At 47.6% G+C, this 20,740-nt stretch overlaps 1 protein-coding gene across 2 annotated transcripts in view; it reads left to right on the forward strand.

The window, feature by feature from the left end:
• LOC138566701 (calcineurin B homologous protein 2-like) overlaps window positions 1-20,740 on the forward strand; it is a 170,972-nt gene that overhangs the window by 59,882 nt on the left and 90,350 nt on the right. The window contains exon 3 of one of the 2 annotated variants that reach the window (XM_069644287.1): window positions 109-189. The exons of the other annotated variant lie outside the window; for it this stretch is intronic. Within the exon in view, the coding sequence (XP_069500388.1) occupies window positions 109-189 (81 nt within the window). The remainder of the gene's footprint in view (window positions 1-108; window positions 190-20,740) is intronic. 2 annotated transcript variants of the gene reach the window in all.

Genomic DNA, 20,740 nt, shown 5'->3' on the forward strand with positions numbered 1-20,740 from the left:
GTTTCCCATACCACTTTCTTTATTCTTTTGCTTTATGCCTCTACCACTCCTTTTTTCCTGTTGTTCCCTTCTTCCCTTTCCCCTTTATTTCTTCTTTACTCTCCACAGTAAGCAGAATTTCCTATGCATCAGGGAACTGGCGTTAAACCCTATCGGGGACAGAATCATCAGTGCTTTCTTTGGCGATGGGTAAGTCTTCCTTCTTAAAAAAATAATACAGTGCATGGACTCTAATCAACTACTTTAATAGGCTACTATAAGTAACTGTGTCAAAGAGCCACCAGTGAGGACTGAAGTGGTTGTCTTTTACCTCTGCAACCGATGGGCGGATAGTTGTCTCCTCCTGCAGGCTCAGTGTCTGTTGCCTCAAACAAGCAATGGATGAGGTGAGTGCTGCTTACTGCAGGTGAGGGATTCTTGTTTGTTTCAGTCTGCAAGTGTGAGATGGAATGGTTGTCTCCCAATCCCTCCGTGCCGCTCCTCATTCAAGAAACAAAGGAGGAATTGGTTGGAGATTCTAACATGCAAGTATTTAAATATGTTCCCTTTTTGCAAATGTTAGTTGTCTCAAACACTAGGACTACAGTCCACCCTTCCATCATTTTAGCATGTATTGAATAGATTTGTATTTGTATTCATTGTTGTGTTGCAAGGAACCAACAATGAACACAGCCGCTTTGTAGTGTCACGTGGGAGAGGGAGAGAAAAAAGGTACGCCCAGGGGAGGGGAATTTGTCTTTCTAGCTCAGGCAGGTGTATGGGAGAAGGTGTTGGAGGATCTCAGTTCCTGGTGGGACAGTACTTGATGATCTTTTCACTGATGTAGCTGGACCAGCTCCCTCACGAAACACAATAAATAACGCACAGGGTTTTAAAGGATATCCAGCGTTCAACCGGTAAGCACTGCAGAGATTTGAGAGCTGGCGTGAAATGGTCTCTCAGCCTTAAGCACAGGATCATCCTGGCAGAATTGTTCTGCATTCCTCACAACTGGTGTGCCATTTGTTTTAGCACAGTAATAAATATGGGTGAGAACCAAAGTCCTGGTCACCCCCACTTTATGTATCATGTTGAGAATAGGTCGGATGGGGGGGTCAACATGTGAAGGTGAAAATGAGATCGTCATTGAATTGGACACCAAGCTTTCTCGCTACTGGCACAAGTGATGATGCAGCACCAGTAGTTACAGCCCGGTGAACGGCATTACACAGGGAATGGAATGGACAGTATAGACATAAACAGTTATCAATCATCCAATAATGTATGTAAGGCATACACTCTGAAATGGCAACTCCATCATAAGTGAGGTTGCCCATGTGGAAGGCGATATGGGTGTCATCAGCATAAATCTGAATGGGTGCTGAGAATGGAGCATTCAGGTTAGAAAGCAGTTTTAGGTAGGAATTGAAAATACATGGGGAGGGAATGAATCCCGGTGGAACACGACAGGTCAGAATGACAGGCTTACAGAGGAACGATCCAGACCTAGCCCGCAGTTCTCTATCTTGGTGGACTGAAGCAGTGCTTTTTATGGCCAGAGCACCTCTAAATGATTTATAAGGAACTCTTCAGGGGCAAATTGCTCCAATAAAACTCTGTGACTCCAATTTAGTTAATGACTGCCCATGTTATTCTAAAGCAGGTCTGTTCACGTGTGTAGCCTTCTTCAAAATCTTTTTGTCATATCCCATTATAACATTTTATCCCACTGTCATTCAACTTGTTCTTCTCTCCTACCCCTCCCTTGCTAGCCACTCAGTTGGTGCCTTACTCTTTCAATTCCCCCTGCTGGTTTTTCCCAGTCTTGCCTTCTATTTTCTGTTTGGCCTTTATATCCTCCCTTCTTATTTCTTTTACCATCTCACCTGCCCCCTCTAGGCCCAGCTCCTCCTCATTCCTTCCTCTTTTCTTTCTAGTTAACAAACCAAACTGTAATATTTTAACCTTTAAAATTCAACTTCTAATTTATTTAATCTAGTAAGCTCTTTGTGCTTCGAATGTGGTACTTGGTGGGACCCTCCCAAGATGGTGTCTTACAATTGATAAAACTGGTCAACGTCCATCAGATTTATCAATACATTTCTGTCCTCCAAAATGACAGTTGCTCTCCATTTAACATATGCCAGCGTTTTTAATTGCATCTCACTACCCTAAGATCCAACCTCTCCACACACTTCTATGGAGCAAGTGTGCCCATGTGACTTTTGTATTTGGCCACAACCTCTGCATCACCCCCAGCGGTTTATCCATGATCTCAATTTCCAGCCCAGTTCATTGGACTACGTCGTTCTTCCATAGGTACCTGATCGATACGTCCATGTCTTTTATCTTGCCCCCAATTAAAAAAGAAAGCATTGGTACTCACTGGCCGCAATTCCCTCTATCCACAAATCTTCAGCTTCACTGTAAACATGATGGAGCTGCTTTCCATATATCCATGTTTCTGCCTGGTTGTGAACTGATTTCACTATCGAATGTCTGTAAATCCATATCTTTTTCTATATCACTCGCACTAGAATGAACGAAAAACACGTTTTATAACCTGCACTTCCTGCCCCTGTCTTTCCTCGTCTTCCTGATGTGACCTCTAAACCTGTCTGACTTGCGTCTCCACAATTCTTAGAGTTCCATGTCCAGCATACATATCTGGGTGCCCTCTGACACTTTCCTTATCTGAAATGAGTGTGTCTCAAATTGTGCACAGCCATGTCCTAGTAGTGTTTAGCCCCTCTGTAACACCACTAACACCCGTCTACTTGTCAACTCTTTGCCACCTTCATGTAGGTGTTTACAGAGGCACACCGTAATAAACCTTCCTCCTCCCGAGAAACACAACAACACTCCTACCCACCAATACCTCACGTATGCCGACTCTGTAACAAACCTTTGTCCTCCCCAATCATCCTCCCCATCCCCAAGAGTCCTGCCCTCATTGCCCACCCCCACGTTCCTCCGGGCCCCTCTCCCACTGCTCAGACTTTCTTTCTTTCCAGGGAGACCACGAATAGCAAGACCAGCCAACCACATTGGACAAAGAAAAAGAACACTGTAGCCGAATAACATCCAACCATGCGGTGCGTATACCTTACACCACGTTCTGTGGACACAAGCCGCAGGCACGGCCACCCATCCATGCAGAATGCAGCTATGGCTATGCCATTTTGGTCTAGCAACACACATATCCGTCCGCACTGAAACCGCTGACGTACCTCAACACCTCTGCCACTAGTATATAGTGACAACCAACGAAAAGAAATTCGGTCTAGCGGCCCACACATTGAATCTTCAGCAATAGCACTATATCCTAAACCACCAAGAGCGCCCACCCACGTGCTTGACCTCCGGGCTACTTATGGGGCTACTTACGGGAGCCTAACGTTAACATTACCACTGCTGCTGACCTTTGCAGGTAGTGGTCTAGCCACTCTCTCAACTTAAATGGAGTACGTGCCTTTCCCCAACAGCCCCTCATTGCCCTAGACACCCCTGCCACCTCCACTCTCCCTGTGCCCATATCACTGCACAAGAGGATGCCTCCCATGACATTTTGTGCTTTCATATTTATACCTACATACCTCTCTGGTACATGTTCTCCTCTTGGAATCCCAGCACACATCTCATATGCCTGAGCCATTTCTAATATGACCCCCATCCCTCCAAGGTTGGGATGGGCTAGAAAGACAAACACGGTGTGCCCGCTGCATGGCTCAACTGAGCCATCCTTTGCAGCCACAATTCAGAATCAATGTCACCTCAGGCCCCACCTTAATCATGGCTCTTTCTGTTACAAAATTCCTCGTCATATTGTGGCCATCCCCAAAGTTAATCTGTGACTTCCTTGGCACATTAATATACTTAATCAAAGCTCCACTCACTGCCGGGAACTTTTTGCAGTGTATGTAAGCATACTAATGAAGGTGGACATCAAATGTTTAATTGTAGCTGGCATTCTCAGCCTCCTTGCCAGGTTCCACATTTCCTTTATGGAGCCTTCTTTGAACCAAACCTCCCTGTGTAGTCTGTAGGAGTATATACATACATTTCTCAGCCTATATTCGTTCTTTGGTCACCTGTGTGAAATATGACGTTCCGGCCGATTTGTTCTTGGCGAACACCACGGAAATCAGTCACTGCGCAATGCGATATATCTGTTTTTGCTCGCCGCGAAGAAATCAGCCTGAAACGTGGAAGTGGCAAAAAGACTGACGTGTAAGGTAAGGAGGGGGACTGGGGTTAGTTGTGCATGTGTGTGTGTTTGTGTGTGCATGCGTCTATGTATTTATGTGTGAACGTGATTGGGGGAAGGAGAGTAGGGAGGAAGGACAACAGGACAGACAGCGGCACAGGGGTGTCCAACGCAGAACACAGCGTAAGTTGCGGGGGGGAGGAGGGCAGCGAGATTATGGGGGTTGTGTAGATGTCCCCTGCATACGAGGATGATGGAGTGGGGGCGTGCAAGGGCAATGAAGTTTACCTGCAGTGCCAAAATCGGTCTTGGTGTACCAGGATTTTGATCAAATCGGCCTGCGGGGAAACAACGTAGAACCAAATATGAACCTAAATGCTTAATGTTTCTCAGAAATGTGCTAATTCCGCTCTACCTTAGAGACCCCCAGCACCTTTGCTGGATTTTGAGGACTTTAATTTTTTTCCTGGAGAGAGTGAGACTCTTTTTCCCACTCTCTCATGTATTTTTGCTATGACTTGAGCACTGTGTTTTCTTTTGGTTGTGGACTCTGACAAACCCCATAGGCATCATATTTTAAATTGTACCACGCAGCACCTTCAGTGCACTGGCGCAGGGAAGTCTTTCAAATTTCCTAAAGGTTTAAATACCTTCTCTTGGATAAACTACTGTTTCCCAGAGCAGTGAAGTGAAATTGATTTTACTTACATTGTAACTTTCTAGACCCAGCACACACTATCTTACAATAGGGTGCGGGAGGGGTAACTTAGTATCCCCTTTGTCTAGTTTCTCATGTGACATTTTTATGTTACCCTTTCCTCAATGAATGGCTGGTGGCAGTGGTTTACTTTTAACTACCATGGTGTACTTTTACCGCGGGGTGCATTCGCAGCTGCAATAAAGCACCCAAGGATGCCATTTCTGTCAAAATGGCCCGGTCTTCTTTTTTCCCCATTTCTTTGTGCAAAGGTCCTTCTTGAGATTTACTCTGCACGCCAAACCAGGTTTGGTCCCTTTGTTAGTTTTTGGCGGGATTCAACAGTGAGGCCCGCCTCGGGCTCCAGTATGTCTGGCAGGGGCAGGAAATGAGGGAGGTGCCCAAAACTCCCTGTGCTTAATCCCCTCGGTTACAGGAATACACCCAAAGGTGATTGGCCGGCTGGCTGTCCGCTAGGCTGGCATGAATGCGAGAAACCTGCAAAAAAGGTGAGGCTTTTTGGCTTGGAAGGCAGAGTCAACCACTGGATGAAGGAATCAGAAGAAGAACTTGGAAGAGACGCCTGCTGCAACCCCTGGACCGTTGGTTTGCCCGGTGAAGCCCGAATTCGCCTCGACTAGAGAAGCCCTGCAAGGACGAATTCTCCCCTTGAGTTGGTGGGACCAATCAACTCCAAAGTAAGCCCACCTGGACATCCTCTCGAAGCTGGTTGTATTTCCACTGCAGTTGTTACTGGAACCGAAGAGCCAGGGAGAGGAACACCAGATTGTGTCCATTGCTTTTAAGTTGGCCAAGAGCTCCAGGAAGATCCTCTGGACTCCCAGGAAGAAGGACAGACCGAGCCTGAGCCACCTCAACAGAGTGGTGGACCCCAGATGCAAAGAAAGCCCAACTCAACAGCCAAGAGTCTGCAGTGGTGCTATTTGCTGTGAAGCGAGGAGTTGAAACTGCGAAGTGCCACTGAATAAAAATTGGTCGCCGACCGTCCCGTTGCAGTGCAGGAGTCCTTCAGATGTCCTCCCTCTTGTCCCCACGACTGAGGCCCAGGAACACAGGAGCTGCACAGGAACAGAAGCCAGCTGGAACCATTTCTTCTAACCAAAGGTACTGTACAGTCTAAGAGAATTTACCTCTTGTTGTGTAGCCTCACTTGTTCTCAATGGAAACTTGTCTTGGTTGCTTCTGTAGAGTTGCTAACAGCTTCTTTACCTCACAAGCCTAATCAGCTTGTGGCCCTACTTTGATTTCTTCTTTTCTACAAAGACTTCTAAAAGAATGTGCAAGACGTTTACCTGCGTGCAAGAATTGATTTAGCTCACCTAGACTTTTGTCCAATTGACTTTGGCCTGGCCTGGCTCCCTCAATGACTCTTCTTCCCTCTGACTTTGTGTGAGGTTAACTTACTTTGCATTGGGGGTTACCAAATGTACTTACCTGCTTCAGAATATTTGTGAGATCTCTTGTTTTATTCTAATAGCCTTTTCCTTTAACATGCTCTTAAGTATTGCTCTAAATAACAGTGATATATTAATGTCCACAGTGTCCTAGATATTTAAGTCACCTGAGGGTGTAGGAAGTGTCTGTGTGCCATGCCAAATGGGTATTTGATGATTTAGAGAAACTAACTAAGAGTGTGTGTTTTGGAGTGTATTTGTGTGTTACTATTATATTGCCCCTTCTGAAGAAGGCTTACTCAAACTGACTGGTAAATAAATGAATAATTGTTTAATCAAGAAACCTTGTGTGTAAGAGTTTATTTGAATACTTGTCACTCTTAATCTCTGTGTAACTCCCATACTGCTCACATTGACCCCTCTTGAGATAAGCCTGGCTGCTCCTCACGCTACCAACCTGTGTAGCACAGACTTATACCAAAGATTGGGTTCCTATTGCCAGGAGGTTAGGGTTGTTGTAGTGCACCCAAAGGGTACTGCATACAATCTTGCCTAACACTTAACCATCCCCATGTAGGGCAGGTAAATGTCCCTTTTACCTGCCCTGGGCATTTCTTCTTCACTCTTGTCCCTCCACTTTTTCTTCTCCCATATTTCCCTTCTTTCTTACTCCATCGCCCATTGTCATTGATTCTATTGGTGCTACTGCCTTGCTGCCGTTGCTCTGCGGGGCGTGCCGCTCCCTACTCTAAGTGTTCCAGTTCCCATTCTTGCCATCCCCTGCCAACATGTCTTCTCTTTTCGCAGCTCTCTCCCCTTCTTCCCACTGTCTTTGTTTGGTTCAGAGCTGGAGCAGGAGGGCTCGCCAGTGCTCCTCAGCTGCGGACTATTCCAGGACATGAGCTGTCAAGTAAAAGACTCCAAGAACTCTATGAGTAGTGAAGCAACCGTTCCTTGCATATAGTTTCCCTGCACAATAAACCTCAGTGCAGCTTAAATATCCTGTGTGCAGTCTTCGTTATATGTATTTTCCACACACCTTCTTGACCCAATTAGTTTTGTTTATTGGCCCTTTCCGATTACACGTGTTTCGGCATTGACTATGCCTTTTTCAAATCAGGGCATATTCTTCAGCGTTATTCATATATGCATGTTTGTAGAGGTGTTGAGATAATACTGGGGTAAATCCCATCTGCTAAAAATGTTTGTTTCTTGCAGCTCGCGTCGTGTACACATTGACTTAGTCAATGCCGAAACATGTGTAATCGGAAAGAGACAATAAACAAAACTAATTGGATCACCAACACATGTGATTGTGAAACTTTGTTCATACATAATTGTGGCGCAGCAAGGTGGTGTGTGGAAAATACACATTTCCTTACAAATGGAGTGGGGGATCTCTTAGTCTTTCACACACCAATGCGACACCTACAAATCTAAATTAAAATACTGGTCACGGGGGTTTCACAGTGATATCACAAAAAGTTCCTCAAACCAAAGTTCAATCTTCGTTATACTTCACATTTGCCCTGGCCCTTGCAACTAGCCTTTCTAGTTTATCTCTCATCCCCTCATTCTGCTAAAATTGGGCATGCATTCTCGTTTACCAAATTATCCATTTTGTTTTGCTCAAGGCCCCTACCCCTCTTGGGCTGCAACCAGCCACATTCGTGGCTTTTACCTCTGCAGATCCATCCGCAATCTCCAGTGCTGATGGAGCCGCTGTTCAGGGTGCCATTGCTGTTCCTGAATTGGCCTAAAGGAGGCTTGCACGTCTTTTTCTTTTTGCAACGCTGGCCCTTGTCTGACCAGTCAGAGCGGGGCCAGTGTAGCATGTCATTGCATTGTGAGAGAGGCTATGCCCAGACGTGGGTCCCTTGCTCGCTGCGCCATAAGGAACCAAGCTGCACCTCACTGAGGAGGCCCAACAAGAGGCCCTAGCAGTTCGGGCTGGGCTGCTACCATTGGTGGCAGTACTTGACTGATTTGCATGTGGCTCGACCCCTTTTGCAATGGCGCAGACGGGCTATAAACGGTGGTGTAGAAGGTTGCCCAGAGCAATGCCAGTGGTACAGATTCATTCAAAACCTTCCACCCATCACTTTTGTGGTTACAGTTTGTCTCACTATGTGCGATAGGGAATGCCCAGATGTGGGTCCCTTGCTCGCTGCGCCATAGGGAACCAAGCTGCACCTCACTGAGGAGACCCAACAAGGCCGAAACATGTCTGTGGTTGCTTGTGTTTCCATGCAGAGGGGACATGGCCTAGCAGTTCAGGCTGGGCAGCTACCATTGGTGGCAGTACCTGTCTGATTTGCATATGGCTGGACCCCTTTTGCAATGGTGCAGACGGGCTAAAGAATTGTGGTGTGGAAGGTTGCCCAGAGCAATGCCAGTGGTACAGATTCATTCAAAACCTTCCACCCAACCATTTTGTGGTTACATTGCGTTATTCACGCCTCACCTACAATGTTCTAAGGGTAGGATTAGACGGCTGCCTGCCTACGGGTGCCCTTCTCATCTGAAGTTTGTGATGACAGAAGCCAATTCCATTTTTCACTGATGTATCAATCCGGGGCTGAGCGGACAGCACCCTGTTAGCAGACTTTTTGTTTCTACTAGAATACTGTGTGGGAGATTCAGGTGAGTGGAATTGAAGTCAGCGATGGATTGAAGACAGGATACTGTTCCAGGTAAGTTTCGGAGTGTTCTTTCTCTCTCTGCAGGTCCTTGGTTTCAGGTAAGCTGGCATCAAAGAACTGGACACAGTGAGCGTTAGGCTGCCCACAGCAGTATAACGCAAAGCATGTTCTGCTGTTTGGGTGTGGTTTAAATAGTCTGAGGTAAAGTAATCCAGGTAAAATAGTCCCAGGCCAGCCACACCCAAAGTAGTCCAGGTAAAGTAGTCCCAGGCCTGCCACATCCAAAAGACTAGACCGCATAGCTCAGTTCCTTGTCCCTGATGGAACTTTTTAATTAAGCGAGGTGCATGGATGTATTCACTAGGTTCCCATGATCTGTCTTGAGGGCTGTATCCCTTCCAATCAACTAAGTAGTATAGTTTGGATCTGGCATATTTTGAGTCTAGGATATCCTTTACTTCAAACTCTGGTTCTCCGTCAACTAATACTGGTTTTGGTGGTATTGTAACCCGAGTACCGGGTTGTACCGGTTTCAGGAGTGATACGTGAAACACAGGATGAATCTACATAGTGGGTGGTAGGGCTAATTTATCTGCCACTGGATTTATTATGGATTCAATAGAATAAGGTCCCAGATATCGGGGACAAAAGGTCTGAGTCCCTTTTATGGGCACATATTTTGATGCTAACCAGACCTTGTCTCCAATTTGATAATCGGGGGCTTTACTACGATGTTGGTCAGCGAATTTCTTTTGTCTGTTCTTGGCTTGGAGTAAATGTTCTGCTGCTTCTTTGAAGGCCTGGGAAATAGTCGTATGTAGGGTTTTAACCGCTGGCATTTCCAAAGGGGCTGGGAGATCCAATTCTGAAGTACGTGGATGTCTACCATATATAATGTAGAAAGGGGTTTGTCCAGTGCTGGTGTGTAATGAATTATTATAGGCATATTCAGCTATGCATAACAAGTCCTTCCAATTTCTTTCCACTTGATGTAACATGCAACGTAAGTATTGCTCGAGGGTTTGGTTTGTTCTTTCTGTTTGGCCATCTGTTTGAGGATGGTCACTTGTGGATAGTCGAATGTCAATTTGGGCCATTGAACAGCATTTCCTCCAGAAGTTGGATACAAACTGACTACCTCGATCTGAGATCAAGACCGATGGAAAGCCATGTAGCCGTATGATTTACTACCAGGAATACTTTTGCTAAATTGGATGCATTTTGAAGACCCTTAAAAGGAATAAAGTGTGCCATTTTAGAGAACAAGTCTATAACTACTAAGATGGTGTTGAATCCTTGAGTGGGAGGTAGATCTGTAATGAAATCAAGGAACAGTGTGTGCCATGGTGCAGGAGGAATTTCCAATGGTTGGAGAAGACCAGCTGGTTTCTGCTTTTGGGACTTGTTTTGTGCACACACACCGCAAGATTGAATAAATGTATGATGTGTTTACGCCATGAGGGCCACCAATAGTTTCGTTTTACTTTAGCTAGAGTTTTGGCAATTCCAGGATGACCTTGAATCAGGGAGTCGTGATAACCCGAAATAACCTGCTCTTGTAAATATTTACTTGGCAAGTATAGACGGTTCCTAAAATATGGTAACTGGTCTTTAATGGTGTAATGTTCTCCTTGAGTACACCACTCTTGTGAGAAAGTGGGATCCATTAAGAGTTGGATCTTGTTTTGGAGTTCACCCTGTGTCAACCTTGTCGTAAAACCCAGGAGTTTGTCTTCTGGAATGATGGCTACTGGATCTGGAGTTATGTATACCTTTTCATCAACACCTATGTGGGACAAGGTGTCAGCCTTTCCGTTTCGGACTCCTGGCCGGTAGGTGATCACATAGTCATATTCAGCAAAGAAAAGAGCCCACCGCAGTTGATGTGATGATTGAGCCTTTGCTGTTTTTAGGTATTGCAGGTTTCTATGATCAGTCATGACCGTGACAGTATGTCTAGCACCAAGGAGATAGTGTCGCCATGCCTTGAAAGCTGATTTTATAGCCAAGAGTTCTTTGTCTTTGATAGCATAGTTCAGTTCGGAGGTGAGAATTTTCGTGACCAGAAGGCCACAGAGTGTAACTGGCCAGTTCCTGGGTCCCTTTGTGAGAGAACAGCTCCCATAGCCATGCTAGAGGCATCTGTTTCAACTATATAAGGGAGGTCTTGGCGAGGATGCCGTAGAACTGGAGCAGAAGTGAATTTTTTCTTAAGTTCTTGAAAGGCCTTCTCTGCTTCTTCGGTCCAGTGGAACTTTTTATTGTTTTTTCTCAATAGTGATGTAATTGGATGCACTATTTGGGAAAAATCTGGGCTAAATCAGCGGTAAAAGTTTGCAAAGCCCAACATACTCTGGATTCCTTTAAATGAAGTTGGTGACGGCCAGTTAAGAATGCCATCTACCTTGTGCCTATCCATTCTGATACCTTTTGGTGTGAGGATAAAACCGAGGAACTCAACTTCGTTGACATTCAAAGAGCATTTTTCGAGTTTGGCATACAGTTTATGTTGGCAGAGTTTGGTAAGGACAGAGCGGACATGCCTGACATGGTCTTCTTTTGTAGCAGAATACACTAAGATGTCATCAATGTAAACCAGGGCGCAAACGTCGATTAACTCCCGCAAAACATCATTCATTAAGTACTGGAATGAAGCAGGAGAGTTGCAAAATCCAAAAGGCATTACCTAGTATTCATACAAGCCGTATTTGGCACAAAAGGCGGTTTTCCATTCGTCTCCTTTCTTCACTCAAACAAGATGGTACGCCCCCCTAAGGTCCAGTTTGGTATAGATTTGGGCGTCTTTGACTTGATCCAATAATTCGGGAATAAGGGGCAATGGATAGTGGTTTTTTACTGTGATCTGGTTTAATGCGCGATAGTCGATGCAAGCCCTCAAATCCCCTTCCTTATTTGGTACGAAGAATAAGGGACTGGCTGCCGGTGATTTAGATGGGCGGATAAATCCATTTGCCAGGTACTGATCAAGATAAGATTTCAAACTGAGGTTTTCTGGTTCACTAAGTGCATAGATTCGACCACAAGGAATTTGCGCACCAGGTATGAGGTCGATCTGACAATCGTAGGGTCTGTGCGGTAGTAGAGTATTGGCTTGTTCTTTCTGCAACACGTCTTGAAAATCTTGGTATTCATTTGGTAGAGTACTAGTCACACCTAGTACAATCGCCGCCATACTGGGAGTAGCAGATGTACATAAGTCTGTGTTCCCCTTTTCTTGGTAATAACAGGTGCGACCACAATCATCGGAAAAGGCCAACTTCTTGGCACGCCAATCTATTAGAGGGTTGTGAGCTACCAACCATGGCATCCCTAAGATTAGTCAAAACTGAGGAGCTTTGATGAGATCGAATGCAATAGATTCTTGGTGTCCATCCTGGCATAGTAGGGTTAGTGCTGCTGTACATTGGGTTACTGGTCCGGAAGCTATTTCTGTCCCATCAACAGTAGTAACTTTTTCAGTAGTCGACTTAGAGCATAGGGGAAGCCCCATCTCTGCTGCCAGATCTTGGTCTACATAATTCCCAACTGCTCCGCTGTCTATGTATGCTTCGACAGCATGCATCCAAGACGGTTGTTGGTGATTGATCAAAATTATTGGTAATGCAAAGTGTGAGGTCTGTGGCTCATCCTTCCCGCTCGACAAGTGGACCTCTACGCTTGCCGGGCTTGGTAGTTTTCCGACTCCTTGTTATTATCTTCCTTCTCTGTGGCTCCAACAGTTCTCCTTGGTGGTTTCACTGGACATTCTTTGAGGAAATGGTCTGATTTTCCTCAATATAAGCATAATTGCTGTTGTCTTCTCTTGTCTCTTTCAGTTTTAGTTAAAGGAGGTCGTACACCTCCGATTTGCATGGGTTCTACCGTGTTTTCCAATGTACGTGGAACATTATCCTTTGACCGGACATACACAGCTCGAGTGTCTAACCTTATCCGGTCCGCTTTTCAGTCTTGTAATCTGTGATCTAATTGCACCACAAGGTTGATGAATTATCCACAGTCTTTAGGTGGGTTAACCACTTGAGCAAGGACATCCTTTAGTTATCCTCGTAGACCCCAATGAAATAGTGTGGTTCTTTTTTCCTCAGGCCACCCAGCTTCAACGAAAAGTCTGTTAAATGTTGCTATATATGTAAGCAAGTCTTGACTTCCTTGACGGAGTGACAAAAGTTTGTTGTCTAATGCTTGGGCTTGAGTATGACGAGCAAAGAGTTTTTCCATTTCCATCTGGAAACCCCCAAAGTCATGTAACAACGGGTTATCCTGATTTACCAATGGTACCGACCAATCCGCAGCACTGCCACTCAGATATGACAAGACAAAAGCAACCTGCGCTTGGTCGTTAGGAAAAGCCCCAGGTCTGCAAAGGAAATGAAGACGACACTGGTTCATGAACGTTGCATACTTCTTGGGGTCCCCTGTAAATCGTTCAGGTGGAGCTAAAGGAACTGCCCCAGGAAGGGTTATTTGTATTGGATTGGTGGAAGAAGTTGGTACAGGTGCTGAGGGAATGTTACCAGGCAATGGGGTCTGTCCTGCCTGTGATTGGAGCAATTGTCTACTTATTTCGTCAGAACGATCCTTAGTAACAATCAAATCCCTCCTAAGAGCGTTAGTTTCTTGCCTGGCTGAATGTAAGCGCGTAATTGTCCCAACAACTGAACTAACTGGTCAGTCTCTGAAGTATCCATGACGCCCACGTGGATAATATTATTGAGGCTTTGCGTTCTGTACGCTCACCTGGTATCCACGGGGACGCCACCCAGCCCTGGTTGGATGATTTGCACTCTCGAACCCTCTCCCAGTCCCTTGGTAATGCCTCTGGTTAAAGATGGGTCTGCAATATAGGAGAGCTGGATTCAATTAAGATTGTCTTTATGTTTTCCCACCTCCCTTGGTCTCAACTCCTTTCTCCCCCTTGGGCCTTCCCACCTTAATATTGTAAAAGGTGGATTCTCCGTCCTGCTCCTCATGGCAGGGCCGCGTAGATGTGGGGGCGAGCAGCGACCAAGTTACTTCACTGGTGCAAGCCCCCCTGTGGGAATCCAGGCCTGCTGCGACTCAGTAGATTTGCTGCTTTACAGTCTTTATATGCAGTTCTTATGTTCCTCTTAGTTCGAATAATAATGTCTTGCTTCTTTCCTTTTAGGTATGGAAAGGTATTTTAGTGTTGTCATGCAGTTTGAAGATGAGCATGGTCCGGTAGGCGAAAGCACAGTGTGCGCGATGCTGTCCGGTGAGTAATGCGCGATGCGCGGCGCTGTTTCGCCTTTTATATTGCTAACCTGTGTCTTTTCTCTCCTTGCAGGTTGCGATGTTCCTCGGCGAGCGCCGTAATGTTCCAACAATGATACTGACCAGGAGATGACTACCCAGGTAAGATTTGTGTGGCTTTCTTCATTCGGGAGGAAACATGAGTAAACGCTTACTAATGCTGTCTTACTTTCTCCTCTTTCCAGGTTATGGTATTCCAGGATGCATGCGGTGCCGGATGATGGAGTTCATACCTTCAGGTGAGTGGAACTGAAGTTGGCGATGGATTGAAGACAGGATACTGTTCCAGGTAAGGTTCATAGTGTTCTTTCTCCCTCTGCAGGTCCTTGGTTTCAGGTAAGCTGGCATCAAAGAACTGGACACGGTGAGCGTTACGCTGCCCACAGCAGAATAACGCAAAGCATGTTCTGCTGTTTGGGTGTGGTTTAAATAGTCTCAGGTACAGTAGTCCAGGTAAAATAGTCCCAGGCCTGCCACACCCAAAGAAGTCCAGGTAAAGTAGTCCCAGGCCTGCCACACCCAAAAGACTATACCGCATAGCTCAGTTCCCTGTAAATGAGCTATGTGTGTGCCTCCATGTTGGCTGAACCCCCCCCCCCAAGTTAAATAGTCCCAAGTAAATAGTCCCATTCTAATGTTGGTCTTCATGATAGTTATGAGCCTGGTGCCAAAGGTGCCAGGACTGACTCCAAGAGAGTCTTGGATGAGGTTTTAAGGCCTTTGACCTGGCTCTAACTGGAAGGCTGGCTTGCCAGTGAGGGCCAGGGGCAAGGGTCATGACACCGCGGCCAGGAGGTGGGTTTCTTGTAGGCAGACTATATCTGCTTCCAGTTGGGCTAGGCGGTGCTCCACGGACTTCCGTTTCCTTCGGGAATTTAAGCCCTGGACATTCCAGGTGATCATCATTAGATTTATTATAGGTGACCCCATTTTTGGGTGATTTGGACGTGGATGGTGGGTGCTGCTGTGCTCTCTGTTCCATGGCCCGTGTGGGTGTCTTTCGATTGAGTTTGGTTCTGTCATGGTGATTAGTGCTCCTTACGGTGTCCACCCCTCTTCACCCCCCAATAGAACAAAACGTGCTTGTTTGGGCCAGACTTCGACTAACGGGGACTCCGGCTGGGCCAACGCATCCTGCTGAAGGTCGGGCGCTTAGGCCTCTGCTGTATGGCGGTGAACATTAAATATGAGATTAAAGTGTTGTCTTGCTTTGGGGGTGCAGAATGTGGCCAGCGGACGTGGCTGGCGTTTGGAGATTGGTGGTGCTCGTTGGATCCGAGGGTCCGGGCCGTCGGTATTGCCCCGCTTTAGCCATCTTTACTTGGGCGTTTACCTCTGAGTGGGGCACCCCTGATTCCCTCGATGCCGCCTCTCAGCTCGCGACCATGAGCGGTTGGGGTTCTGTGGTTCTTCCTGTTCTGAGGGGGCCACGTCGTTGGTGGATCCTGGTCCCGCATCTGGGCTCAGCAATCTCTCTGCTTTGTGCACTTTTTGTATGTGGCGGAAGCTCCCATTAGAGGTGAAGATTAGGGCAGCGGTGAAGCCCCAGTGGTACGGTATGCCTTTCTCCCTCAGCCATTCCGTGACTGGTTGCAGTGCTTTCCTTTTCAGCAGTGTGGATGCGGCCAGATCTTGGTATAGGGAGATGGAGGCGTCTCTGAATAGTATTCAGGGGGAGTTTCTCGCTTCCAACATCAATTCTTCCTTGACTTTGAAATAGTGTAGTCTACCGAGGACATCAGGCGAGGCCGATGAGTTGGATCTTACTCTGTTTCTGTGGTCCCTGTCGGGCACCAGGGGGGAGTCGTCTGGTAGAGTTAGGATAAAGTGAAAGAGGTCTCTCACATAATGTTCCAAGTCTGCTTCTGGGATAGATGCGGGGATTCCTCTCAGGCGTATATTATTACGGCGGGAGCGGTTCTCTGAGTCCTCCTGTTTGAGTTCAAGGGCTTCGCACCTGGCTTCTAACGCGGCTAGCCTGTCCGGTACCCTTGTCGGTCTCATAGCTGCGCTCACATAAGGTTGTTTCCACCTACATTGTCCTTGTCTCCAGTTCACCCACTCTCGCTTCCAGGGCCATGCTGGTGCTCTTAACCTCTTCGGTGCCCTTCTGGAATTCCTTGGTTAGTGCTGCCAGAAGGTCCTGGAGGTCCGATTTCGTGACCGGACTGGGCTGGGGCTTCCCGGGTTGGTTCCATATGCGAGCCCGCGGTGCTTGTTTCCACTGGCTCCTGGCGGGTCCCCTCTTCTGGATCTGTCTGCTGCCGGTGTGGATAGCAGGGTTGCTATGTCCGCTTGTTTGGTTGTCTTTTTAGCAATGGTGAGTTCCGGGCTGTCGCACTGGTTGGACTGCCGCGAGCAGAGGTTCCAGGTGAGAGCGATGGGTGGGTGTTTGCTTTCAGGCTTCCGAGTGGGGGGTTTTGTCCGGGTATGCCTGGCTGCCTTTGGTTGGGCGCACCTCAGTTAGGAGGCTCGCAAGTGTGAGAAGGTTGCTTGCCCCTTGGGTCTCCCTGGGTGCTGCTCCTCCCAGTGGTGCTAGTGCAGATGAACGACTGGGGCCCCTCTTATGGAGTAGCCTGTGCTCGACTGCTTCCAAGTGCTGCAGCGGTGGTGGCCCCTCTCGAAGCAGGTCAGTGGTTCCCCCGCTCAGGGGCTGCTTTCACCTCGGTGCCTCCCGCTGCCATCAGATGATTCCAAAGATGACGCCCGCCATTTTGGAAGCGGGCTAATGCTGCCCCCGGCTCTGCTACCAGCTTGGTCTATCCCGGGTTCTAGGCATCGTAGAGTGCTGGGGGATAGACCCCCTTCTGCCCCGTCGCTTTGGGCATCAAATGCCCTGATTGGATCGCTCGGGGACCCTCTTTCACCGGTGCATTAAGGCTGGATGCGTGGCTTTAGCCGGGAGCTATTACAGAGCCGAACCAACTGCCATGGCTCCAAGCCATGCCCCGGAATTCTGAATTGGACCGATGAGGCTGCGGTACTTGTCTGCATGCAGGACTCCTTCTTGGTGTCTTTGGTAAGGTATGATGTATTGTTCTCGGACCACGGACGTGCTTCCAGCTGCCACCTTCCTGCGCTGGACGTCTCTAACATGTGTGCCCTGCACCCCGAGAGATACTTGGTTCTGCGCAGAGTGTCGCTTCCCTCTCCTTCTGGTAAGGTGAATGACTCTTCGTTGTGTGCTTGTGTTGGGGAACCCTTTTACAGCAGGCCTCGAAGCGCTTTGCTTAGTGTTACCATGAATGGGAAAGTCACTTGCTGGTCCCCGCGGGGTTTGAGGAGGTGGACAGCAATATGCCACCCGAGCTTCCTCCTACACTTGGTCCGCTCTCTTGTGTTGGCTGCCCCTGGGCAACTGGTTGTCCGATCTCAGGGCTGGTACACTTTGTGCAACTCTCTTCTTTACAGGCCTAGGAGGGTGGATGCCGTCCCTGTCTGCTCTTCTGTGTATGGGCACTTGTCCTTATTCTGGGATTTCCCCCTATTTCAATGGTCTGGGGTCACCGCCTTGTCGGCTCTGGGCTGGTGGCATTGATGCTGATCCTAGTTGACTGGGGGGGCGACTCAAGTCCAGTTCTGAGCGGGCTAGGAGTTCCTTTCTGTCCCTCAGCAGACCACGCGACTGGGGGGTGGAGCGATAGTGTAGAGTGGCCCTCGGGTCTTCTCTCCGGTCTTCCCCCTGATGGTGTTACAGTTTGTGGGCCAGAGTGATGTCTGCCACCCTCCCGCTCTCCTGACCTGGCCTTTGAGCTTGTAGGGACCCAGGGCTGTGCCCCCAGGATACCAGAGTCCACTGGGTGCCCACCGGGCCAGTGGATACTGTAAGACACACACTGCTGGCCCCCCACTTGTTGATGCTTTTTAAACGTTCACTGAAAACTCTGGGCCGAGTTAAGTATGCTGCCTGATGCTCTTTTACTTCCTGATAGAGGGGGCGCCAAACAGAAGTTTGGACACCGCAGGGTCAGCGTCGCCAGCCGCAGTCCGGGTACAGGGACGGGGCGCTGACTGCCCACAGCCCGTGGTTGCAGCCCGCACAGACCGCTCTCAGCCCGTCAGGGACCGGGTTCAGCCAGGCAGCAATGCGGGGACCCCGGTCGGAGCCCTCCTGGTGCTCTAACCTTGTCTTTCCTGTTTCTGCGGCACCCCAGGGTAAGTTCTGCTTTTTTGTGGAGCGTTTGTGCAGCAGTGCTGGTTCTCAGTTGACCGTACGCGATTGCTCCGGGGTCTTGGCTCCGTTTGGTTTAGTGTTTGAATGCCGCTTATTTAGTCACTCTTATGTCTGGGGCTGCACGCCTGATTGTGTTTTGGCAGCGTCTGCAGGCTCGTGGTACACTTGTCGGGTGGTGAGGGGAGGGAGCTTCCAAGGTAAGCCCGCTCTAGACCGGGCACTTCAGAGCTTTCCGTTCCAACTCTCACTGCGGCTTCCTGCGCTCCTCAGCCCCGCTCGATTCCCATGGGCGATCGCGGTTGCCTTCTGTTGTAGCTGTTCACCGCTTCTGAGTGGAGTTAATGTAGGAGCCTTTAGATGTACGTTCTTAACCACTCTGCTAGGAAATACTGTATTTCTTCCCGTGTGTAGGTTCTATTTTCAGCCACAAAGTGCATATTCTGCTGGGCGCTTGATATGTGAGGTTCTGTCCTATCTCTTCACTGTGCTTATGATCAGGCAGGCTCCGTCTCCGTCAGGGAGCTCCCGCGTAGCTGCATACAGACCATGCGTGGTCGGATGGCAGCCCCCGTTCTGCTCTGACATTAACCCGTGTCGTCCGCTTCTCCCCCAGAGTGCCAGTTCCTGCTTCCCCAGGCTGGATCGCCATACCTGTCGGCGTAAACCGGAGGGAATTGCCCCGAGTTACGCCCTCCTGTGCTTTGCCAGGTCCCCACCGGCCCAAGGCAGCCCAGGACCCCCGGACTCCTGCTCTTTCCCGGCTGCTAAGCCTTCTGACCTTTCTCCTCGGTCTCCCGGCTCCCGACTCAACAGAGCCCTTTTTAAAGCAAAGCCAAAAGTTAACACCTAGTCCTACTGACAAGGCCCCATAAGATATCTGTTTAACTTCTGGTCTCAAATCATGGATGGCTTCACCACTTAACTAACGTGTGCCTTATCTACAGAGTTTTAATTAAAAATTCTGTATGCCCTGTGAAAAGATGATTGTGAGGCAAATTTATGGTAGAGCTCTTTACTACAGTGCGCCCACCATCTGACAAAGATAACGGACTGTAATTATTCAAACGCCGCATTCCAGCTTCACAAGGCGCATGGAGCGAGCCGTGCATCTCGTGAAGCCAGAACGCAGCAACACAGGAAAAACAGATTGCTACATATCTTCTTTCTGAAACAACATTAAGGATGTATGCAATCAATTAACACAACAAAAAAAACTAATAAAGAGAATAAAAATATGATGAGAATAAACATAAGACATTACTAACCGATCACAACAGTTTGATTAAATTGCACAATAATAGACCTATGGATTAAATTGTCCATGAAGATAACCTATATGCACAAAGAAAACTAGTTTTCACTGAATAAAATCCTTCATCCAGAAAGGTTTCTGTGGCAGTCTCTTATTTTCTTTGCAGTTGTCACAACCTATGACCTTCCTATTTCCAAGATTTCCACCCTTATCTTCATTATCATTACACACTCTCCCTTTTTTCATCAACTTTATTACCGACCTTTGCCAACTTGCTTTGTGACCACACCTCACTCTCATTCTCTCATCCAACACTCTCTCCCCGTCTCCATCAGCCTTTTCTCCTGCTCTTGCCAGCTTGCCTTGGGACCATACCTCCCTCCATCCAATATGACAACGTTACCACATACAGCAGAAATCCTCCTGGGGCCTATGTACCTACTTTCCACGCACTTCTGCGTTGACCTGGGATTTTTTACCCATACCCAGTCTTCAACCTTCCACTCTCTGTTCTTGACAATTCCCTACGGTCAAACGCTTCTTTACTCCTCTCTTGGCTCTTCTCAATCAATTTCATTATAGTCTCCCTATCTACTTCGGCCGTTCCTGTCAACCCTAACCATCCAGGACACAATTTGGTTCCAGGTTCCCTCCCTTTAAGTGAGACAAAAGGAGATATGTTGGTAGCAGAGTGTAGAGTCGTTAAATAGCTCCACATCATGTTGTTCATCACCTCTCTCCAAGGAACACCATTACACATGGCAAGTTGCAAACCCCCCTTGATAAATCTATTTACTCTCTCAATAAAACCGTTTGCCCTTGGGTGATAAAGGGCAGTTCTCACATGTTTGATACCGTAATTTCCCAAAAACGTTTTCATAAAATGGGAGACAAACTGTACCCTGTTGTCTGATACCAATTCCACAGAGCAACCTTCCCTGAGAAACACCTTTTACACAAAAACCACCAACTCAATGGCTGTAACTTCTCTGACCACCTTCCATTCAACCCATTCTGGAATGAAAGTCCACAAGTACAAACATATATTTGAACTCATCCCCTAATCCTGCTATCGGTCCTAG

The sequence above is a fragment of the Ambystoma mexicanum genome, chromosome 2p (assembly GCF_040938575.1).
Source record: "Ambystoma mexicanum isolate Mex_15411 chromosome 2p, UKY_AmexF1_1, whole genome shotgun sequence".
Taxonomy (NCBI): Eukaryota; Metazoa; Chordata; class Amphibia; order Caudata; family Ambystomatidae; genus Ambystoma; species Ambystoma mexicanum.